This window comes from Hemitrygon akajei, chromosome 3 (assembly GCF_048418815.1).
Source record: "Hemitrygon akajei chromosome 3, sHemAka1.3, whole genome shotgun sequence".
In the NCBI taxonomy this organism is placed as follows: domain Eukaryota; kingdom Metazoa; phylum Chordata; class Chondrichthyes; order Myliobatiformes; family Dasyatidae; genus Hemitrygon; species Hemitrygon akajei.
This window is the reverse complement of record NC_133126.1, coordinates 154,976,414-155,002,062: the sequence shown is the minus strand read 5'-3', so window position 1 is coordinate 155,002,062 and position 25,649 is coordinate 154,976,414. Positions and strand designations below refer to the sequence as shown.

The 25,649-nt window shown below is 38.5% G+C and overlaps 1 protein-coding gene across 3 annotated transcripts in view; it reads left to right on the top strand.

Moving 5' to 3' along the window:
* tbl1xr1a (TBL1X/Y related 1a) overlaps positions 1–25,649 on the top strand; it is a 148,123-nt gene that overhangs the window by 74,772 nt on the left and 47,702 nt on the right. Inside the window, exons 2-8 of one of the 3 annotated variants that reach the window (XM_073041112.1) lie at positions 9,773–9,872; positions 13,913–14,076; positions 14,171–14,269; positions 15,852–15,997; positions 20,878–21,097; positions 23,316–23,448; positions 23,720–23,861. In XM_073041112.1, coding sequence (XP_072897213.1) covers positions 14,212–14,269; positions 15,852–15,997; positions 20,878–21,097; positions 23,316–23,448; positions 23,720–23,861 — 699 coding nt within the window. In that variant the 5' untranslated portion in view covers positions 9,773–9,872; positions 13,913–14,076; positions 14,171–14,211. Of the gene's footprint in view, positions 1–1,505; positions 1,547–9,772; positions 9,873–13,912; positions 14,077–14,170; positions 14,270–15,851; positions 15,998–20,877; positions 21,098–23,315; positions 23,449–23,719; positions 23,862–25,649 lie in introns of those variants that run through there. The other 2 variants (XM_073041113.1, XM_073041111.1) reach the window with 2 other exon arrangements.

The following is a 25,649-nucleotide window of genomic DNA, read 5'->3' as shown; positions in this document are numbered from 1 at the left end:
AGTCTATTACTCCCTTTAACATCCTTTCACAAACTTCCTGCCATTAACCTCAACCCTTGAATCCTATCCCTTTCCCTGATATCCCCATTTCTTATACCCATTCCTTATTCATAAGCTTTATGTGCCAGAGATGAACCCTCCTGGGATTGAGTGGCTAAATATATAAAAAACATAATATCTCTTGTTTGTTTTGCATGAGCCTTGCCCACTCCCCAAGTCTAATGTTGGCCTCAACTTTTAAATACTGGCTATATGTTGCTTTATCATTGCTGATAAAATAGTTTAATGTGAGAGAAAAGACCCCGTAGGAACTTTAATACTGAATTCAGTGGGAAAAGTGGATTTACATAGCAGTGCAACTCCTCCAAAATGTGGGACCTGCCTGTGATTTGATGTGCAGCTGGACTGCAAATGGAATGAGCATCATTGACTTTTGGAGAATCCTGCAACCAGTTGTAAGTGGTATTTGAACAAAACTATTTAATTCAGTGATATAAAGTTTTAGTTGGCTTCTTTATTCCTTTTAATATACTTTACGTTACTAGTTACTTTTGGTGCCAGGTCAGTAATTTTATATGCAATTTAGAAATGCTGAGCTCTGATGGTGAACATATAGAATCAAATATATTGTGATGGAAAACAGTACAGCTTTCAAAGCTTTTTGAATGTAATTTTTGAAGCTTATGACTCCTGTGTGAAATGCAGGTTGGTTATATGGATAATTATTTGAACCACTATAATGGGAAGCATTAAGAGCAATTTTAAAAAATAAACATGGGATTCTGCAGATGCTGGAAACTATTCTGTAAAATGAGCATCAAAGTTGTGCAAACTTATGACCAATATTGTCAACATATGGAGAAATATATTCTCCAGTATTTCAGAATTCCTGATTAAGTAATGTCTTCATCCTACTTTTGGGAACTGCAAAACTACTAGAGTGGTCTAATGTCAAAGTCAAGTTTATTGTTGTTCAGGCAAATAACTATATGCAGAGTTGCAGTGAAGATCTTGTAGCAGTATCAAAGACACACAGCATCTTAAGCAGTATTCCCAGGAAAACCATTATTAACACACAAACTTAGAAGAAAGAACAATTGGAACGGATTTGAAAAAAGTCCATTTGTTGAAAAATGTTGAAGTGTTGAAAAATTAGTTTGAATCAGTACCTGGTGATGTGGGATTTTAAGCTTCTGTACCCCTTATCTGATGGTAGCCACAAGTGGATGGTGTGTGATGGTGTGTGTTGCATTTCGTAACTGCAAAACATTAAAGTAATTCAAAGGAAAATAAGAGCTGAGGGGCAAGCAGGTATCACATGGTAGGATGATGACATATACAATTCATTTATTTTTATATATAACCTGAAATGAACTATTTAAATAAACAAGAATGCTTAATCAGCAATATTTACAATATTACTTACTATGAAAAAAATTAAATACAGTCGGCCCTCTTTATCCACAGGTTCCGCATGCGCGGATTCAACCGACCGTGGATCGGGAAAACCTGGAAGTTCTCTCTCCAGCACTCATTGTTTGAGCATGTACAGACTTTTTTTTCTTGTCATTATTCCCTAAACAATTAGCAACTATTTGCATATCATTTACATTGTATTACGTATTATAAGTAATCCAGAAATGATTTAAGGTATACAGGAGGATGTGCATAGGTTACCGCGGATCGGGAACTGGGGGGGGGGGGGGGCGGGGGGAGGAGGGAACCAGAAGTTCTCTAAGTCAGAATAGGTATTATTTAGCCTCAGTTAGTCAAACGTTTGTCTTAGTATATATTATATATTTTACCTTTCTATGCATATAAAACACTTAAGAAATGTATGTATTTCAATAATTAAACCACCGCCGTAATAGTTGTAGCTTTCAGTGGGGCAGGGCCTTCACATGCTCCATTATTCTCACTTTATCCTTTAAAATTATTCCAATCGTTGACGGACTGTAGCCTAACGATTTCCCAATGACCAATGGCGTTTCACCTCTTTCCAATCACTTTATTATTTCCACTTTATTTTCAATCATGATCATTTTCCAGAACAGAAACACTGCGGGTGGTGGGTCTGGAGCTCTGCTGGGTCCTAAAGTTCACTGCACTGAGCCAGGTTAAACAAGGAACTTGAGCATCTGCTGGGGGGGTCCCAGAACCAGTCTCCCCCCCCCAACTGGACTTGCTTGGTGACTAAAAGATGCATCGCCACTCATTTGAGAGGCTTCATCAGTTCTGATCCTTGGTGGGTAGTTTTCCAGCTTATACACTCTGTGAGTTCTTTAAAGTTATAGCAATCGTATGAGGGTCGTTGGGAGTCATAGGATAATGAGAGGGTCAGTAGTCTTTTTGCATGAATGGGGTATGAACTATTGTAGAGAAACTGGGGTCGAGATGTTAGGACTGCATTGAAAGTGGCTGATAGGTAGTGTCATACCCCATCCTCTCTGTTCAGGGATGGGTTTTCCAGTTTGATAAAGATGGTTTCTTTAACCCCTCTCTCAAACCACCTGCCCTCCTTGTCCAAAATGTGTACATTGTTTTCATCAAAGGAGTGTCCCTTATCCTTTAGGTATAGATATATAGCGTTTCCACGACAGTTCACATCTCTATTCATGCAAAGGTAAAAACTAATGATCCTCTCATTACCTCTACGACTCTTATTGACCCTCATGTGATTGCTATACCTTTAAGCAACTCACAGAGTTTATAAGCTGGAAAACTACACACCATGGATAAGAACTGAAGGAGCCTCTCGGATGAGTGGTGAAACATTTTCTAGGCAACACAGCAAGTCCAGATGGCTTGATTTACCACTGCTTAATATACAACGACCTGGATGACTGAGAACCTTCATAGATGTATTGGTCCAAAATGCTTTCCAACTAGAGGCAAAGAGGTTGGCACCAGCACCTGTTGCCCTCTGAGCAACTGTTCACTGTGTACAGCATGGAGACTGTTGTGGCAATATCCAGTACCTTTTTAAATTTGCTTTCAGTTGGCTTCATTGCCATGGGCGTGTCATGCAAATCGTGGATGGATCTCCAATCAAGTTGTAGGTAGTCATCCTGAAGAAGGATCTTTCCCTGAAACATTGACTGTTTACCCTTTTCCATAGATGCTTAGGCCTGTTGAGTTCCTCCAGCATTTTGTGTGTATTGCTTTTCTGTTGTTTTCATATTGTAAATCTCAAGGCTGTGCTGTTTTTTTTTAAACTGCAACTTGACTTTTTAGCTTTTTCTATTCCCTGTGCAGTCCATTTATTTTGGACTGCCGGAATGCCCTTTGTATGTGTCCTACATTATTGTATTTTCTACAAGTTTCGCCTTTAAATCTGCATTGGTCTGGTGTATGAGAGCCCCTGTAGCAATGGTAACACAATTAGTTTGGCCAGGCCGGTTTCTGTTTAGATGTTGCAATTTTGCTCACCTTCACTTTAATTCCTGACTGTAAGTCAATTGTGTCTCTGCTGTTTCCATTGATACAGCTATTTTAACTGCTCTTTTAAGTGCAAGTTGTCCTTCAGTTAGAAACTGTTTTTAAATGCTTTCTTTTAAGATTCCATAAACTAAACAATCTCACAGTGCATTATTAAGATCATCATAGAACTGACAATGCTTAGAAAGTCTCTTCAATTCAGTGACCTATGCTGAAATGTACTCCCCTTTCTTTTGACTCCAATTATGAAACTTAATACTTTTTGCAATCAACAAATGGTTTTGGTAATGAGTTAACAGTCAAAATGTAAGAATGAGAGGTGATCTCACTAAAATGTAGAATTTTTTTTATGCATCTTTATATGAGATGTAGGTGCAATGCTCGTCTTGATTGTGAAGTTTAGGAATCACAGTTTCAAATATAGGGGTCAGCTATTCAGAATAGAGATGGGAAGATAATTCCTCACTCAGCAGGTGGTGAATCTTTAGAAATCTCTACCCAAAAGGATTGTGGAGGCTTAGTTGCAGAGAATTTTCAAGTTAGAAATCATCTCTCATTCTTCTACATTCAAGCATGTAGGCCATTGTGCTTAATCCCATCTCCTATAAAAAGCCACCAACCTAAAAATCTATTTGTTAATTTGGGTGCACACCCTCTATCACAAATTCAATTTTTCCAAGTAACCTGCCCAAATGTCATTAGAGGTAGAGCAGGTTACATGTGATATATTTGTTGTTTGTGATATATTTAAATGATTTGAATGAAAATGTAGATGGGTGGTTTTTTAAGTTTGCAAATAACACAAATGTTGGTGGAGTTGTGGGCTGTGAAGAAGCTTATCAAATGGTACAGTAGAATATAGACCAGTTCTTGAAAAGGGCGGAGAAATGGCATGTCGTTGGGTTTTGGGAGGCCAAATATAAGGAGAGAATATACAATTAATGGGCGTTGCAGCATTGATGTCTAGCAGGATCTTGTGGTCCAGGGCCACAGTTCCCAGACAGTGACCATGCAAATAGATAGGATGGTAAATGTGGTCCATGGCATGCTTGCTTTCTTTTATTTTTATTTTATTGAGATGCAGCCCCAAATAAGTCTGATCCTTTGACCCACGCTACCCAACAATCACCCGATTTAATCCTAGCCTAATCTATGGGACAATTTACAATGACCAATTAACCTATAGTTAACGCTATAGTTTTGGACTGTGGAGAAAACTGGAGCACCTGGAGAAAATCTGTGCGGTCATGGGGAGAACATACAAATAGGACCTGGATTGTCTGTACTGTAAATCATTCTGCTAACTACGACATTTACAAGTGGCCCCTTCATTGAGTATAATAGTAAAGAAGTCTTGTTGCAGGTATATAAGATTTAGATTGGGCTACACTTGGAGTATTGTGTGCAATTCTGGGTTCCATATTACAGGAAGAACATGGAAGCTTTGGAAAAGGTACAGAAATTGTTTACGAAATGCTGCTTGGATTGGAGGCTATGAACTATAAGTAGAGTTGGAGAGACTTGGATTGTTTTCTCTGTATTGTCAGACACTGAGAGGAGACCAGATAGGTGTTTATAAAATTATGAGAATCATAGGTATGGTAGACAGTCAGAAACTTTCTTCTGGGGTAGAAATATCAAATATTGGAGGACATGCATTTAAGGTGGGGGGATTTTTAAGGGAGATGTTCAGGTCAAGTTATATTTTTTTTTAACACACATTGGTAGGGATAGTGGTGGAAGTGGAGATACAATAATGGTATTTAAGAGGCTTTCAAGTAGACACATGAATGTTCAAGCAATAGTGGGATGTGGATCATGTGCAGGCAGGAATTGTTAGTTTAATTTGGCATCGTGTTTGGCACAGCCACTAGGGTGAAGGTCTATAATGTTTTATGTGTTCATGTCTCCATAACTGGAGTTGTCTGTTTTCAGTTGTAAATATATGAAAGGTTTACTGCAATATTTGAGAAAATCAGTGGAATTTTCTGCAGTCTGTTTAATATTCCTATGTGCATTAATAAAAGGAGATTAATTGACCGTTTATTTTTCTCGCAGCTGTAGGTAAAATGTCTGGTTTGCCATTCATAACTATTGTCACTATTGTAAATTTAAAAAAAAACTTTGAGGGAAAGATGGAACAGTATAATGGTTTGTTTTCCAGTAGAATGATTTGTATAGTAGAATATCTGCTTCTCACCAAGTACATTTGAATAAAAAAATCATCATTTTTGTTTATCTTTTTATAGGAGGCATAGGTAAAGGAGATGGTTGGAAGATATTTCCTTTTCCTTTAGTAGGGATATCCAAAATGACACCTTAAGGTGAAAGAGAAGTTTTAAATCGGATCTGAGGGAGCTTTTTAAAATGCAGAGATTGGTTGATTTCTGAAGTGCCAGAAGATGTGCCGAAATAATCTCTATGTCTAAAAGGTATTTAGGCAGGCATTTGACTAGATAAAGCTCTTCTTTTATGGGCAAATGGGATTATTGCAAAAAAAAAGAACTGCCAGCTTTGGCCTGGTGGGAAAAGGGCCAGTTTCTGTCTTGTGTGAGTTCTCTGAACTCTAAATGTAAGAGATTGTTGGTAATGGCCCACTGCCCTCTAACACCTCTTGTTGATTTTCCCAGAACTGGTGAAATGCATTTTATATCAAAAATCTGGCACCCTCGGGGCACAGACCATGCTGGATTTCAGATTTTCTTGGAGTTTGGACAATGTACCACATCAGCTTTTGAAAAAAATATATTTGGTACTTATAGAAGAAAAATTATGTATCCTTTTGTGGTTTTGCCCTTTGGGCTACCTGCTGGCCTTTTTGACATGATTGCAATAGCAAAAAGAAAGTGTAGGAAATCAGAGAGCTGACAGAACTTTATGTGCTGTGTTGGAAGCTGTCAGGGGTTGCAGGAGTTACACAGCCAACCACAGTAATAAAGTGGAAAAGCTGAAAGTTAATTGAGCATCACTCAGAGGGCCAGCCCCAAGCTGAAAAAGTCTTGGTATTTGGGCAATAAATCCAAATTCCATTTGATTGAAGGGAAGCTAGAGTATTTACATGAATGTCCAGCTGATGGATGTCCAAACACCATTGCATTTATAGCATTCTGTCAAGAATCTATTTTTTCTCATAACATTTTGTGGTGAAGATTGAGCCAATACTTAAAACTGTTACAGTGCATGCATTTTAGGATGTTTTTCATCTGTTTTAAACTTGAATGGCATGTCGTCCAGTAGCACCCAGTGACATAGCTACAGGTCTCCTGGGATTAGTTTGAATGTTTTCATTGAATAGCCGGTCATCCCAATAATTTGGTACTGTGTAGTTGAATTATAATTTTAGTTTTCAGTTCTTTCCCCAACATTTTATGTTATCCATACAAACAACTTATTTTAAATGTAGCTGTGTCCCTATTCCCTGTTTAATCCTAATTACAATTTATTACAGTTTATTAGAGTATTTAATTTCACCAGTAAATTTGGATTTGTGTAATATCCGTCCTTAGTTTTGTGAGGCCACAAGCAACTAGAGTTTATAGTAATAATTGATGACAGTTTATTCCAAAAGCTAAAATGTACTCTTGGAGGAATATTGTAGTAAGAATTCATTTTTTGTTCTTATCTGTTCAGCAACAGTATATATAATTAATGGAAGCCTTTGTCTTGGCGATGTTGTGACTGGAAACTGGGCAGTATCATGCTTATTTCTAATTATGTCATATGTTAATTTGCATCATTGTAGTAATAGTTGTTTACACATATTCACATCATCACATCTACAATGAGCAAGATTTCAATGGGCTCTACTGTTTAATTCTCGTTGGAGAAAGTGGCAGTCCCAAATACAGATGTGACGTTTGTCAATCAGCAGCTATCAGGTTTGCAGTGGTTCCATAGCTTAGTACAGTGCAGTTGGCTTAGTGCTACAGCTGGTGGTTCTTCTTATTAATACATTAATGAAGAAGCTCTGAGTGTGTAGTATTCTGAGTTACTATCATTTTACAAGAAATACTTCACTGTTACAATATATAACATACAATGTGTTCCTAAATTAATATCAGTATGTGAAAAACACTTATGTTCATGTTGCTGTTTGCCAGAAATTGTGAGGTATGAAAGTAAAAGTAATTTTTCAGCATAATATGAAAAAGTTTCAGTATTCCGTGGTGACCAGGTACAAGATAATAATGCTATTAATCTAGAATTTCTTGTTTTTTTTGCATCAGTGGCTGTGGATTTTTTAATGAGTCATTTGCTTTCCTCCCTCTGTGTATTTGTTCTCACCATTTCATTTTGTTCTTGGAGGAATTCTATTTTATTATCTTATCTGTCATTCTAAACTTTGCATTTTTATGTAACATCTGTGAAGTCCTGTTACTGTAGAAGATTATTTCTTGCTTAATTTCAGGAACAGAATTTTCTTGGCTTTAAATATATGTAATAATCTCATTGTTCCCATTATTTCGACTGATGGGCAGGGTTAGGTGGCACTATCCTAACACCATCACAAAAGAATGAACAGAAGGGCTACGCTTGGATAAACACTTAAGGTTAATGAATGTTGCCACCATGAATGTGTTAATGGAATCTGGCCAAATGGGAATTACGAATTTAAAATCTCATGCCATTATGGTTGGACCTACTACTTGGTGCATTTACAGAACCTTTTATGGCTAACACAGTATCAAACAGTGAATTAGAGGTTGAATGGGCATATGATTCATAGTAAACAGTCACCTAATCTTTAAATATTCTTTTTAAAGTGGAAACATGTTGGAAGAATTTCTTGCACTAAAGGATGGGCATTATCTCAACACACAGCAGTTTGTTTAGTAGTCTACAACAATGAACTGTGATATTGAAGTTTGAATATCCTTGGTTTTCTGTCTTTGTGTTTGTTTTCTTCAGCTGCAGTATGTTCTATTTCTGGTTTTGTTAATGTTTGAGTTTTGTTGTCCTTTTAATCGGAGGTTTAGGTAAAGAGTGGTTCAGGAATTACTGTCTATAACTGCCTTTGCAGTTATTTGGTTAACACCCTTTTACACAGCATGACACAGTTGTGGTCAGAAGATGAAAGCTAGGATGATTGTGCTAGGATAGTAGACATTCATTGAAAGCTGAATCACACTATTATTATTACTGTTACTTTCCTGTAAATAGACAAATGTTCTTGTTTGCACTGTAATTTTTTTGTTCTTATGTTCAACACTTTTTCTTGAAAACAGAAGTGCCTAACTGTTAATGGCCTAGATACTCTTGGAAAATCCACCAAGATTGGTATCCTGTATGTATGCATACAAATGATGAAGCAGCAAATTTATTGGCAGCCATTTGCAGCATTTTCCTTGCCGTCCTCCAGTGTTGGAATCCTTATGGAGTCTAGTGGCAAAGCAGGAAGTTGGCTCTGACACACAAACAGCGTTTCTTTTTTGTTTGAATGGTGTGAATGTGCCTCTAGGGACAGGTTAAATTTTAGTTGATTTCCATTTTCAGTTTTTTTTCTTGGTGATTTTAATAGTGAATTTTGAAAAATTTACAGTTTAAAATAAAAGTTCGTAATGTTTTAGATTTGTCGTTGATTTTAGCTGAGTGTCAAATGGATTTAGCATTGGCTAATTTCTGTCAGATGGGGGACTTGTTTTGTCATCCCTCACTGCATAATTGGATTTGTTCCATCTCTGTGTAAGAGCCTTGCCCTTGGGGCAGGAATCTGCTTTGTGCAGCATTTTACTTCTGGAGATCAGTACCATGTATGTATGATTTCGAATTGATCAAAGGCAAGCATGGCCATCTCTGATAAAAATGATCTTATATCGAATTCATTTTCCAAGATTGAACCCTGTTAACTTTTAAAAACGACATCATCCTGATTTTTTTCTATGTTTGTGTTTCAAACTTGAGCAACAATATTTAGGTTATGTTAAAATGCATACTTTCCTTTTAAACTTGGTGTCAACAAGTTTCCTTGGAGCTTTTTATTCCAGGAATCAAATTTAGAATGATGTGTATGTTATGAAGCTGCTTGTAAATCCTAACATGACCACTTTGGGACTAAGATGATTATAGATTAATTACATAAATTACTTGGAGAACTCATAAACAAAATCCTATCAATTTCTGAGTTTGGTAATGGATTGTAATATTTTCTTTGTTTTGTATTTTCATGTTATTCACTATGAAATTCAATTTAAATCACACTTTGGTGACCTGTAAGTTTGAGACAGGAATGGGAAGTAATTTTCATTTCAAAGCTGAAATGCATTTATTTACTATGTTGTAATGATGCATTTTTTTGATGAAATTGTAACCTACTTTTCCTTTGTTTTATTTCCAGCTTTACTACATGTCCAGTGATCTAAGGTGACGTGAAATCTCCATCCTTAAACATTTCCCAAATAAACATTGGGAATGTGTTAATAGCCTATTCATGAAAGGTAAGTTTAAATGTATTCTGTCATAAAAATGTGCAGCTGTTAATTTTCTGAACTATTTTAGATGAATATGATTTCCCTTGTAATGAATCATGCTTTACAGGATTTTTCTGCTTGAAAACATTCAGCTTTAAAGCAATTTATTAATATTCTTGGTTATTCTTAATTTAGGGTCAATTAACAACAAAGATCAATCAGTGGTGAAAATAGTTTTAATTTGAAGGAGTGTTTCTATATAATTTTATCTGATGAGAAAATCACTGAGGCAAGATGAAACCAAATCCCTAGCTGTAGCTAAGCCTTGCCATTTGTGGGTCAACACTTCGCTTGAACCTTGCTCCAAAACATGGTTTGCGCTGTAGTAAAGGTAGTGAGCTATAATTGCAGTTTGTAATATTTTAGATTTGTCTAAAATCAAATTATAGGAAAGATTGATGGGAATTGATAAACAGAACAATTAGAATTTGGGTGATTTTCAACCCCCCCCCCCCCCCCCCCCATTTTTCTGTTTTTAATTTGTTCATCTTTGGGGCAAAAGAAACGTGTAGAATGCACATCCCTAATTTAAAATGTAACCTTGCGTGTAAAGTACTTAGAACTGTGATTTTTGGTAAATAGTAATCTGCTTTGTGCTTTTCAACTCAAAATTGGCAGAAAATTATGATTCAGGCAAAAATATAGTTGGCTTAATGGAACATTTGAAATCACAAAGCAACTTGAACAGATTGATTAGTATTAGCAAACTTGATATTATATAATTCAAAATAATTTTTAAACAAAAAAAGTTGTGAATGATAGAATCAGAATCAGGTTTATTATCACCAGCATGTGTCATGGAATTTGTTAACTTAGCAGCAGCAGTTCAATGCAATACCTAACAATATAGACGGAAAAAAATAAATAAGTAAATCAATTGCATTAAGTGTATATATATGTATATTAAACAGATTAAAAATAGTGCAAAACAAATAATATAAAAAGTGAGGTAGTGTTCATGAGTTCAATGTTCATTTAGGAATTGGATGGCAGAGGGGAAGAAGCTGTTCCTCAGTCACTTAACTGTGTGCTTTCAGACGTCTGTACCTCCTTCCTAATGGTAACAATGAGAAGAGAGCATGTCCTGGGCGATGGGGTCCTTAATAAAGGACACTGCTTTTCTGAGGCACAGCTCCTTGGAGATACCTTGGATACAATCAAAGCTAATACCCAAGAAGGAGCTGACTAATTTTACAACTTTCTGTAGCTGCTTTTTGTTCTGTGCAGCAGTGCCCCCCCCCCACCCCTATACCAGACAGTGATTCAGCCCATCAAGTCTGCTCCATTGTCTGTCATGGCTGATCCGGAGTCCCAAATTAACCCCATACATTTGCTTTCTCACCATATCCTTTGATGCCCTGATCAATCAGGAAATGATCAGCTTCCACCATGAATATACCCACAGGCTTGGCCTCCAAAAAATTCTTCCTTACCTCTGTTCTAAAAGGTTGCACCTTAATTTTGAGGCTCTGCAATCTAGTTCTGGATACCCCCACCACAGAAAATATCCTCTCCACATCCACCCCATCTAGTCCTTTGAGCATTCGGTAGGTTTCAATGAGATCCTCCACATTCTTCAATATTCCAGCGAGTACAGGCCTAAAGCTGCCAAACTCTCCTCATATGCCCTTCATTCTCGGAATTACCCTTGTGAACCTCCTCTGGACCCTCTCCAATGACAACATATCCTTTCCTTGATATGGGGCCCAAAACTGTTGACAGTGCTCCAAGTGTGGCCTGACTAGTGTCTTATAAAGGCTCAGCATTATCTCCTTGCTTTTATATTCTATTCTACTCCCATTGAAATAAATGCCAACATTGCATGCGCCTTCTTTGCGCGGGCTCAACCTGTAAATTAACCTTCTGGGACTCTTGCATGAGGACTCCTAAGACCCTCTGTACCTCTGATGTTTGAACCTTCTCCGCATTTAAATAACAGCCTACAGTATTGTTCCTTTTATCAAAATGTATTATCATACATTTCCCAATACTGTATTCCACCTGCCACCTTTTTGCCCATTTGTCCAATTTGTCCAAGTCCTGCTATAGTCGCATTGCTTCCTCAGCACTACATCTGTAGAAGTTTTCAAGAGTTTTGGGTGACAATCCAAATGTCTTCAAACTCCTAATGCTTCTTTGTAGCTGCATTGATATGTTGGGGCCAGGTTCGATCCTCAGAGATCTTGATGCTCAGGAACCTGTAATTGCTCACCTCTCCACTTCTGATCCCTCTGAGAATTGGTTTGTCTCCTGTCATCTTACCTTTCCTGAAGTTATCAAATATGTGACTCTGGTGGAATGATTTTGTGAAAGTAACACTCAAAAAAAAATTTCAAGATGTATGTTGTAGACATTTTTCTGACATTAAACATACCTATTGTGTCTTCACATCCTCCTTGTGAGGTCATACAGCAATCTCGACTTTAAGCCCGATTCTGTCTCTTGTTTTTCAAATCAGTATTATAGAAGGAAATGGACAATTTTCATCATCAATATAATATAGGCATATTAGGCACTATATTGAATGAATAATAAGCCAGTTTTGGCAAAATACAGGTTGAGTACCCCTTATCCGAAATGTTTGGGGCTGGAAGTGTTTTGGATTTTGGAATATATAATGAGAGAGCTTGGGATTGCTACAATTTCCGACTCTGAATTTATGTGATGCCGGTAAGCAATCTTTGTTCATCACACATGTACTGATGCAACCAATCAACACATTAGATTTTCATCAACCTTGGCAAACTCATCAGTTAATTCCTCAGTTGCCTTATGATCTGCAGACACTTTATTATCACCATGGTAGGGTAGCGGTAGCACAATGCTATTACAGCTGGGGATGTCCTGGAATTCGGCGTTCAATTCTAGCATTGTTCTATAGGGAGTCTGTACATCATTCCCATAGGATGCACAGGTTTTCCTCAGGGGCTCTGGTTTCCTCCCAGAGTACAAGGACGTACTAGTGAGGTTAATTGGTCATTGTAAATTGTCCCATCATTAGGTTAAAGTTAATTAGGGTTCGGTGTTTACTGGGGTGCTGTGGCTTGAAGGGTCTACTCTGCACTGTATTGCTAAATTAAATATACAAATCTTTAAATATTTAAACCTGTGCCTTTTCTTAAATTTCTGCAACCAGCCTGCTGAATATTCACTATTACAGTCAGTTTTCAGTTCGTCATATAGATTTTTGCTTTTTTCATGATCAGCAGACTATTAAGTGGCATATGTTCACTCTGCTGTTGATGAATCCACTCTTTCAATACGGGATCAAGATCTTCATTTTTCGCTTTATGCAGAGTTATTAAATTTTTTTCATCAACTTCTCAGAACTATTTGTGGTGTGCAGAGACTTGTGCAAAACAAACTTTCCACTTGTGACGTTATGTCAGCACTTTAACAAAAATTCTGATTTCGGAGGTTTTTGGATTTTGGAATTTCAGATGAGTGGTACTTAGCCTTTACTAAGTATTTCTTGTATCCTGTTAATATTCATCTCACAATTGCAGATATCTCACAGATACTATCAGATGCCTTACTTATAATCTGGAAGTCCTAAGTCTGAAGCTATTCATGCCTGAAGTGCAGGAATCAGGTTATAATTTATTTCAATGTAAAATTACCAAAGCTGCTTGTTAGGGATTCATGGGTTGAAAGGGGATGTTATTTTCAATACTAATACTGGACATTGAAATTTTAAAAAAAATTGTAGTATTGGCAATGACCATTTCCAGTATATTCCATTACATTAAAATTGAAGTAGACAGGGTACATGAGTCTGCATTTTTGTGGAATGTAGCATTCTGAATATGATTTATTTTAAGATCTTAAAAAAAAATGTGCCAGCACAAAATGCAGCCTTGTGCAAGAAGTAAATCTTCAGGCTGAAGTTTGCTGAATTCTGTCTTGTAAATTGCAGCATTTATTTTTATATATCTATCCAAATGTTCCACAAATGAATTTTGTGCTGTGATTTTAACTAGATTGATGAGTTTAACATTTTGGATTAGATCCTCTTAGATGGCTGGACAAGAAAAATAAAGTGAAATTATGATGCACTGGATTGGTAGTAACGATCCTGGAATCCTGTGAAGTAAAAATGGAAATAGAAATCTCATTATAGTCATCGTGCAATTGTGGATATTTAAAGAGCATCCTATTGCATACCATTAAGGTGAAAAATAACTTTAAAGGGAATTTGCAAAATCCCACCTTCTGGACAGAAAAACAACAAATATGAAATGTTTTTCTTTGTTTTTCATACATAGGCTTACCCTCGAATGACCTCATGGTTTAAGTGGGACTGAAGATGAGTATAAGCAGTGATGAGGTCAACTTCCTGGTTTATAGATATTTGCAAGAGTCTGGTAAGAAGATCAAATATCATAAATTGGCTTTGAAAAGTTTGACTTCCTTCCTTCCAATGGTTTTACTTACAAATGCAATCGAGCTTGTGGAAACAAATTGTTGAAATGGCAGGAATGGTGGTGGTTACTGGAGAGAAGTCACGGTGCAGTCTGTAATGGATGTAAAATTCATAGTTATGAAGATTGGGGATAATGATTAAGTGAGAGCTGTGAGGAGATGTTAGGAATCTTTTGGACAGATTATTTTGAAGCCTGGGGAAGTATTGACTGTGATTGTTTTAAGGCCTCAGCTTGCATTCATTGTTCAAATGGTTGTGCAGTAGGCAAAAAAAAAATCCTCATTTGCATTGCTAGGGGGTTAATAGGTAAAGCTCTTGTTTGCCCTTGACCTCTATAGTGGGCAACACACTCCTTCTTGTCCATCCTTTTGGAATCCCATTTTCTAGGCCTAGAAATCCTTATTTATGTAAACTTTGGAAATGGGACAAAGAATTTGAAGTGCTGATTTCACAGTAACTTTATTCCTCTGTTAAAAATTTGTCCACACTCCCATCTCCTTTTGTTATGGTTAATCGTTAAACTTGCATGTAGATGCCATTTCTGATTAATAACACAATAATCTGAGAATATTGATGCTCTTTGACAAGTTCCAAGATCCAGAGGATTGAGAAGTGTGCAGTTGTGGAACATTTGTTTAAATGGAGTAGAAATAGGCAAACTTGGATCAGGATAGGAAGCACAATTTGTTAAGGGAGTAAAATGCAACCTTTTGAAGATCAGAGGAAACTGGTATTTTAAGGCGTTGTCACACTTGCATTGATACAGATTTTTATTAACCTCAGCGATTCTAAAAGAATTATCATTTATTAAACCATTCACCCAAAGAAAAGCGTTCAGAGTGTTTCTCTTGGTTCTTTCAATTCTGCTGAGAAAAGGTTTTGAAATTTCAAATAATTAGTGGACTTAATTTTCTTTCCAGTTGCTGATGCTTTGCATATTACATTCCAGGAATTACTGCAAGCTACATGCTCAGCTAAGGCATGTGGTTGAAAATTCCAGACAGCTCTTGAAGTTAAAAAATTCCAGTTAAAACTTAGCTTTTGGAAATAGAGCAAGACTTTGAAGTTAAGGGCATAAGAATAAGTTATTCACAAACCTGTCATTTAATTTCAATTATTTCCTGAATTTTTAAGAATTTTTTTATTTAAGTATATTTAAGATACAAAGGAAGGAAAATGGTACTTTTTAAAAAAAATCTAGCAGGACAAACTATTGGAATAGGTAGCCATGATGGACAACTGCCAAAAAACAGCCTTTTTACAATAAAATGCTTTTATATATGTAGATGTAACAGCAAATAATGTTAATAAACAGGAGGTGCATGCTATGCTCAAGGTTTTTAATACTTAATGAGGTTTAAGTCAACATTTAACAATGTTATGTGGTGGCTAATTTATTCCTGTTCATTCTTTATAAATTCTTAATGTCAGCGAAGTATGCTTTCTTATCAGGGACTTGCTTTCTGTATGCCTGTGTATGCCTCTATTAACGTTATTATATTTGTTTTTCTGTTTTATCAAAGGTTTTTCCCATTCAGCCTTCACATTTGGTATAGAGAGTCACATCAGTCAGTCTAATATTAATGGAGCCCTGGTGCCACCAGCAGCTCTCATCTCGATCATACAGAAAGGTTTGCAGTATGTGGAAGCTGAAGTCAGTATTAATGAGGTTAGTATCCAGCGTACTTAATAGGAAGTTACTGGGATTAGGATTGATCAAAATTAAACTTGAATAGGTTGTAAATTTTGCTGTACCTTAATACAATTCCCATTTTTAAATATTGTTTCTTCACTGAGCACTGTCATGCAAATTAATTTTATTTAAATGTTTAATATTATTAATAATAACAGACCTAGCGAGTTCCCCCTCTATACTAGCCACCTCTTTGGCAGAACTGGTCCTCACATTCAACAATTTCTCTTTTGGCTCTTTCCACTTTTTCCATACCCAAGGTGGAGCTATGGGCAACTTCATGGGCCTCAGCTTTGCTTGACTTTTTGTGGGCTGCGTGGAGTGGTCCATGTTCCAAAATTTCATTGGGAATGCTCCCCAACTCTTCCTGGGCTATATTGTTGACTGCATTGGTGCTGCTTCCTGCACGCATGCTGAGCTCTTCAATTTCACCAACTTCCACCGTGTCATTAAATTCATTTCTGACACTTCTCTCCCCTTTCGCAATATCTTTGTCTCCATCTCTGAAGACATACTGTGTACTGATATATTTTACGAACCTACTGATTCTTACAGCTATACTTCTTCCCATCTTGTTGCTTGTAAAAATGCCATTCTTTTTTCTCAGTTTCTCCATCTCTGTTGCATCTGTTCCCAGGATGAGACTTTCCCTTCCAGCACATCAGAGATGTCCTCCTCCTTCAGAGAACAAGATTTTCTTTCCTCTACCATTGACGCTGCCCACACCTGCATCTCCTCCATTTCCTAGCATTTCCTAGATATTGGCCCTCACTCCGTCTTCCCACCGCCTTTTAATGGGATAGAGATCCTCTTGTCCTCATCTACCACTTGGTGAGCTTCCGCAACCAACACATCATTATTCTCCGCAACGTCTGACATCTTCAGTGGGATCCAGTTACCAAACACATCCCCCCCAACCACCACTCTCCCACGTGGCAGTTACCCCTGCAAGTGGAACAAGAGCTACACCTGTCCATTCTTCCTCCCTCACCACCATTCAGGGCCCCAAACAGTCCTTTTCAGGTAATCCAAAACTTGACCTTCAAGTCTGTAAGGGTCATCTACTGTATCTGGTGTTCCCAAAGCAGCCTCCTATTACAACAGTGAGACTCAGCATAGATTGAGAGACAGCTTTGTCAAGCACCTTTACTCTGCCTGCAACAGGGAGGGTTTCCCAATGGCCAAACATTTTAAGTCCACCCTCCTTTTCCATTTGGACATACCACCAAGGCCTCCTCTACTGTCACAATGAGGCCACACTCAGGTTGGAGGCGCAATACCTCATATTCTGTTGGGTAGCTTCCAACATGATGGCATGAACATAGATTTCTACAACTTAAAATTTCTCTTACCCCCCCCCCCCCCCCACCCCCTTATCTACTTTCCCATTTCTTATTCTGGCTCCCTTCTTGCCCCTTCTCTCTCCTCAGCTATCACTGTCCACTAGTACCCTTCCTCCTTCCCTAATCTCCTCTCCCATCAGATTCCTTCTTCAGTCCTTTACTTTTTCCCATCTATCACCACTGAGCTTCTGATGCTCTTCCCCACCCATCTACCTTACCCTTCACCTGGCTTCACTTACTACTTTTCCAGCCTATATCCTTCCCCCTCCCCCACCTTCTGGCTTCTTCCCCCTTTCTGTTCAATCCTGAGGAGGGATCTTGGCTTGAAATGTAGACTGTGTATTCAATTCCATAGGTGCTGTCTGACCTGCTGTGTTTCTTCAGCATTTTGACTGTGTTGCTCTGGATTTCCAGCATCTGCAGAATCTCTTGTGTTTAACAATACTTATTTTGTAGAAATATGTGTTGGCCTAAACATAGAGTTGCATAAAGTGGAATTAGTTTTAATAAGTGTGACTAGCCTGTAGCATAAAATATGAAAGAGGTGCATTGGAAAACAAAAGTTCTACAATCTGGTTTGTGTATTTATTCAAGTGCTATAGGGAAAAACACTAAGTTTTGCTGTGTAGAGGGATGTTTAGTGGACTATTTTACTTTTATCTTCTGTAATTAAAGAAATAGATGTGGTTACTTGATTGTTTATCTAAATGTAACTACAGGTAGTCCCCAAGTTACGAACGTCCAACTTACGGACAACTCGTACTTGCAAACTGAGGAAGAAGAATGCCGTCCGCCATTTTAAGTAATTGCGACGCCGTCTGCCATTTTAAGTCATTGCCGTTGACACTGTGTTGAGTGTTTAAATTTGTATTTGGCTTAAATTTTTCTTAGTAAGATTCACCCTGACCCTGCCCCCCACCCCCTTTTCCAGTCAGCTGGTGGCACAGTCAGATCAGTACTGGGCTAGAGAACGGAGGTTCCCGAGTTCGATTTAGTGACAGTCCACTCCCGTACCGGGTTGATGTCGAGCTCGCAACTTGACCTTGTAAAAAAAAATCTGCCATCTCCAGTTTAAATTCCCACGCGGAATATTGTGGAGGATCAAATACTCAAACCCAGCACAGTCCCCACTTGACCTGTTTAACCTGTCTCAGTGCAGTGCAACTTAGACCCGGGGAATTTAGTGCTGTGATCCTTAGGACCCAGTGGACCTCGGGAGCCGGCGCAGGTCGGGACCCACCGCCCACAGTGTTTCTGTTCCATTGACGGGAAACGATCGCGATTGAAAATAAAGTGGAAATAATAAAGCGTTTGGAAAGAGATGAAACGCCATCGGTCATTGGAAAGGCGTTAGGCTACAGTCAGTCAACGATCGGAACAATTTTAAAGGATAACGGATAAAGTGAGAATAATGGAACACGTGAAAGGCCCTGCCCCGATGAAAGCTACAATTATTACTAAGCAACACAGTGGTTTAATTATTGGAATACATACATTTCTTAAGTGTTTTATATGCATTGAAATGTAAAATACGTAGTATATACTAAGACAAACATTTGACTAACTGACGCTAAATAATACTGGGTGTACTTGTTCCGACACGTACAAATCCGACTTAAAGACGGACCCAGGAACGGAACTCGTACGTAACCCGGGGATTGCCTGTATATCATTTTACAAATCTTGTAGACCAGCAAGTGTAACAGAGTGAACATCAGCTTCCATTCTGACATCATCTTCACTGTAATTTTCAAGTCTGTCCATGGCCTTTAATTGCCACTTCTGTCCTCTAACACAACACCAACCCCTACCTCACACCATTTCCACACTCCCAGCTGAATTCCTTAAGCATTTTGTCTGTGTTCCTCCTCAATATCTCATTATGCCTCCAATTCTGGCAACTTGTACAAATCTGATATTTGTTGCATATCATCTGCAGATCACTCACTGTCGCCTCCCATAAGCCCTCTACTGCCCTTAGGATGCTTCTTAAAACCTACTTATTTTAATGATGCCTTCAGTCAAGTGCCTTCATGTATCTTTCTGTGGCAGAGCATTTTTGTTGATAAATAATCCTGTGAACTCAATTTTTTTCATTATGGTAAAGGAGCTTATGCAAATGCATGCTACTGTAAAAGTGTTATGTATAAAGTATATTTTGTTTTATGGCAGCAATGTTTATTCGAGTGCAGATGAGCCAGAGCATGATTTTGAATTTGATTCAAAGCAGTGATTCAGTAAGACAGGCAGCACTATGGAGGGGAATAAAGAGTGGAGTTTTCGGGCCAAGGCCCTTCCATGGACGTTGCCTGAGTTGCAGCATTGTGTGTGTAGGATTTCCAGCGTCTGCAAATTCTCTTACATTTACAAAGGAGGGTTTACCTCCCCCCTCCACCCATGTGCCATTTTTTTTTTAAAATTAAAATTTCATCCTGTTTCATTTGCTTCTGAATACTTGCCTCATTCTGATTTTATGAAAATCAAGTGAATCTTTGTTTTTGTATGGCCGCCTGATGTTCCATGTTGACCATGGATGTTGTGTCCTAGCTGTTGAAGTTGGTAGGCAAGCCAGGGCATTAGAGCAGGCAGTTGTCCATGTAGCAGGCTCCTCCTCGCTATACAGCAGGTGAATCTCAGGGAATAGCAGAGACCCACAGAGTTTGGCACCATTGGTGTCGCCAGAGTTTCCAGTCAGCATTGAACTCAACATAGGTCTGCATTAGGAAGGCCAGATTTGGATTTTTCTTGTGGGTTTACTCATGAGGCCTTCTCCATGAGTGAGTATAGCCGCAAGGAGGTTTGAAATCAGAATTTTCCTTCTCCTCAATGAGCTGCTAACTGATGAGTCTTATTGGCCCGAAATGATTGCAACCTGCCTTTGTCCCTTCTCCTGTCAGTAGAAAAGGTTACACTGGGCTTCGTAGCTAAGCCACTTATGAAGGCCAGAAGTTGGAATTGGTTGTCAAAGGCTATTTGAAACACACACCTTTGGGAGCATTTAATAGGTAGTAGCAGCTTATCCCCACTGCCCCACACCCGCTGGCTATGACAACCTTAAGGAACCAGCACCGTGTAAAATTACTTAAAGACAATGTAGTTAAGAAGTTGCTATGCAGATGACCACAACTGAACTTGTTTAATCTTGGCTGCAATAATGAAATTTATGTGGCCCTATCAACAAAGCAAAATATCCCAAAGCATCTTTTGGAAATGTATTCAAACAAATGGATGCTGGATTACATAAAGTGACATTAGGGCAAATGAACCAAAAATTTTGTCAGTTTTAAGAGGCATCTTAAGGAAGGAGGAGACATTCAGGTATTAGGAAGAACCAATATCATGAAAAGTTGGTGTCAGCATTGTAATTAGGTAAACAATGGAGCAGCTAGAACTAATAATGATCTGTATGTAACCAAATTGCTTTGATTTCTGATTTAAGATGGTTGATGAAATGCAATTCTAATGTTATGCAAATGCAGTGTTATTATTCTGAGCAATAACTTTCACCTCCAGGATGGCACACTATTTGATGGGAGGCCAATTGAGTCCCTTTCTTTAATTGATGCTGTAATGCCAGACGTGGTGCAGACAAGGCAGCAAGCTTACAGGGACAAGCTGCAGCAGCAACAAGCTGCAGCCGCCGCTGCTGCTGCTGCGGTCAGTCAGCAGGGAGCAACAAAGAACGGAGAGAATACAGCAAATGGAGAAGAGAATGGGGGGCACTCGGTAACTAGTAAGTATTAACAGGATTACTATATACTTTCTTCCCCCACTTTCTCCATCCAACACTGTACCTGAATTTTCATGACGCTGTTTGGAACTTAGGAAAAAAGTTTATACATTGAAATGAGAATCCTAGTTTCCCACTTGGGTCCTTTTTGACTATCTGGTCTGTAACTCTGAGGTGATTGATATTGTTTTTCCAAACCCATGAGGTCACCTTGCCAATTCTATGCAAAACTGCTGGTAAATGGTGCTTGAAAGTTAGATTTGTGGGGGCTTTTCCCCTACTCAATAGGCTTCTTGGTTAAAATTAGTACTGTGGACTAATGTTCATTCTCATACATAATTTCCTTACCTCTTGTCTCAGTGTTTTTCCAAAACATTCAGCTGGCAACATTGCAAACCACACTCTTTGTCCTATTCCAATTTTCCTTTGGTTAAACAACCTGTGACAGCGTGGCACTTTTGATTTGCCTGTTCTGTCTCTCGTTCAGCATGGTCCAATTTCCTAATTCTTGGTCTCTATTGTGTCTGTGATTATGAAGTGTGCTATCCATCTTCCAACAATCTATCTTTAGAAATTGAAATTGGTTTAGGAAAGGAACTTTACTTCCACCAGTCTTTGAGTAGCATTGATACATATAAACACAGCAAACCTATAGCACAATACAGGCCACTCGGCCCATAAAGCTGAGCCGAACATGTCCTTGCCTTAGAAATTACCTAGGGTTACCCACAGCCCTCTATTTTTCTAAGCTCCATGTGCCTATCCAGGAGTCTCTTAAAAGACCCTATCGTATCTGCCTCCACCACTGTCGCTACACACTCACCACTCTGCTTTAAAAAAAACAACAACTTACTGCTGACATCTCTGTACCTACTTTCAAGCACCTTAAAACTGTGCCCTCTCATGTTAGCTATTTCATCCCTGGGAAAAAGCCTCTGACTATCCACACGATTAATGCCTCTCATCATCTTAGACACCTCTATCAGGTCACCACTCTTCCTCCGTTGCTCCAAGGAGAAAAGGCCGAGTTTGCTCAGCCTATTCTCTTAAGGCATGCTCCCCAATCCAGACAATATCCTTATAAATCTCCTCTGCACCCTTTCTATGGCTTTCACATCCTTCCTGTAGTGAGGCGACCAGAACTGAGCACAGTACTCCCAAGTGGGGTCTGACCAGGGTCCAACTGAGCTGCAACGTTACCTCTCGGCTCTTAAACTCGATCCCATGATTGATGAAGGCCAATACACCATATGCCTTCTTAACCACAGAGTCAACCTGCACAGCAGCTTTGAGTGTTCCATTGATTCGGACCCCAAGATCCCTCTGATCCTCCACACTGCCAAGAGTCTTATCATTAATACTATATTCTGCCATCATATTTGTCCTACCAAAATGAACCACCTCACACTTACCTGGGTTGAACTCCATCTGCCCCTTCTCAGCCCAGTTTTGCATCCTATCAATGTCCTGCTGTAACCTCTGACAGCCCTCCACATTATTCACAACACCCCCAACCTTTGTGTCATCAATAAATTTACTAACCCATCCCTCCACTTCCTCATCCAGTTCATTTATAAAAAAATCACGAAGAGTAGGGGGTCCCAGAACAGATCCCTGAGGCACGCCACTGGTCACTGACCTCCATGCAGAATATGACCCATCCACAGCCACTCTTTGTCTTCTGTGGGCAAGCCAGTTCTGGATCGACAAAGCAATTTCCCCTTGGATCCCTCATGATCTTGAGAGGGAGTGAAAGGAAACTGTTTCACCTGTGTTACCTGGATGTCTCCTTTTTTGAGATGGTGATTGGAGTGTTTGAAGCAAAAATATTTTTTCCACATCCACTCCCATCTCCCCAATCAAAACTTCTCACGATATTTTACTGATGAGTACTTTGAAAGCATACATTATGTGCGTATGTTTCATTGTTAATAAATGACATTTATTATTTTAGAAGATTAGTTAATGGTATTTTCTTAAATGTTTAGGCTTTTTACTGAAGATTTTGAGTTTTGGAATGCAACTGGATTTTTTTTAAATATTTGAATTAATTTGAATTGAATGAAACTTGTTCAATTCACAAATTGCTTTCCCAGAGATAACTGTTTCATAATTGATAAATGTATGCAATAGGCATCCTTTCTGATAGTTATTTGCATCAAACTTTCTTTTTTTGAGTTTGATAGTTACTTAACAGTTAACTCATTTTTTAAACAAACAGATAACCATGCAGATATGATGGAAGTTGATGTAGATGTGGATATTCCATCGAGTAAAGCTATGGTATTGCGTGGTCATGAATCAGAAGTCTTCATTTGTGCTTGGAATCCAGTCAGTGACCTCTTGGCATCTGGGTGAGCTGTTTCTGGCAATAGAAATTGATTAAAAGATTTATGTGTGAACACAAACAAGCTGTCTAATTTAGGCTGGCTGATTATTGGATTTTTTTTTACATGTATCAAGTCACACAAAATAGCATGGTTATTAACTGACTTGTCTAATTAAAAAAATTTCTTTATAAATTATCTTGTATTTCATTATAAATTAATTTATCTAAAACATAAAGCTTTCAACAGAAATTTATAAATTAAATTTTAACATTCGCTTTTAACTTTAATCCTCCAGGTCAGGAGACTCAACAGCACGAATTTGGAACCTTAGTGAAAATAGTAGTGGCGGTCCCACTCAGCTAGTACTTAGACATTGCATAAGGGAAGGAGGTCAAGATGTACCAAGTAACAAAGATGTTACATCGTTAGACTGGAATGTAAGTCATGGACATATTGAAATTTGTACTTAATGGAAGTTGTAAAAAAAAAAAAATTTGTGTACTTTTTTGCTATTTTTAATATTGTTTTCAGAAATATCTATAGTGCCTATGTCAAAATTTGTAAGTGTTAGTTTTTGTAATACATAAGCCAGGATTTGCTATCACAAGGTGGCACCAATAACTGGCAATTATTTGCATGCAGGTCCAATGGGAACAATCAGATATTCCCTTTTAGGACTAAACAGCTGAAATCCACATTTACAGCCATGGTACTGTAGTAAGCAGCATCATTTTAAAAAAGAATATCAATCCTCTAAATTAGTGGACCTGGAGGGCAGACTTCTGTCCTGTGGCATACTCTTTGAAGAAAATGGAAGCATGAAAGGCTTCCATGGATACGATTGAAATGCAGAGGCCTTAGATCCCCACTTCCGACTATCCTGCTAGTGAATGTACAGTCTCTAGTAAATAAAATTGAAGACCTCAGCAAGATTGCGGTACTAGAGGGATATATGGAATTGCTGCGTACTTTGCTTCACACACCTGCCATTTTGGATGCAGCGCTGAAGCCTGAGGGTTTCACCGTTAACTCCAAAGACAGGATGGTTGAGTCTTTTAAAGGTAAAGGAGGTGGAATATGCTTTATAATTAACTCATCAGAGTGCACAAACACAGCGGTCCTGTCTCAATCCTGCACATCCGACCTGGAATATCTAGTAGTCAAGTGTCGTCCATTTTGTCTCCTGAAGGAGTTTTCCGCCGTCATCCTGGTAGCAGTATACATTCCACATCTGGCCAACATCAGGCAGGCACTGAACACCATGATTAGCAGACACGAAACAGCGCTCCCCGATGCCTTCCCTATCACTGCAGGTGGCGGATTTCAACCAAGGCAGCTTGAAGGAGCATCTTAATTACCATCAACATATCACCTGTGGGACGGATTGAGGCCACCAGACTCTCATTTCCTAAACAATTCTGAAGTTAACATACTTTATTTGGTATGATTATGTGTTCGTTCGACCAAAATTCAGAATTGCAAGTGATTTTCTGTAGATATACTTCCAGATTTTTGTTCCTGTGATCTCTTTAAAATTATCCTGTTCACTTAATATTGTTTTATTTGGGATTGGGAATTAAATGTCCAAGGTTATCAGTTAATATGGAAGGATAGGCAGGAAGTTAAGGGAGCAGGGGTAGTGCTCTTAATTAAGGACGAGAACAGGGCGATAGTGAGAAACAGTACAAGATCTAAGGCACAGAATGTTGAATTTATCTGGGTAGAGAAGAGGAATAGTAAAGGGAAAAAAATCATTAGTGAGAGTTGACTATCGGCCACCAAATAATAACATTACTGTAGCATAGGCAATAAACTGAGAAATATCTGAGGCATGTAAGAATGGAACAGTAGTTATCGTGGGGGACTTTAACTTGCACATTGAGTGAATCAAGTCGGTTGAGGCAGTCTTGAGGAGGACTTCATAGAATGCATCCGTGATAGCTTTTTTGAACAGCATGTTACTGAACCTACAAGGGAATGTGCTATCTTGGATCTGGTCCTATGCAATAAGACAGGTAAAATTGGCAATCTTGTAGTTAAGGGTCCTCTTTGAAAGAGTGATCATGGTATGATTGGGTTTCTCATATAAACGGAGGGTGCAGTAGTTTGATCTAAAACCAGTTTATTATGCGGAAACAACGGAGACTACAATGGGATGAAGATTTGGCTGGTGTAGACTGTGAACACAGGCTATATGGTGGGACAGTCGAGGAACAGCGGAAGAC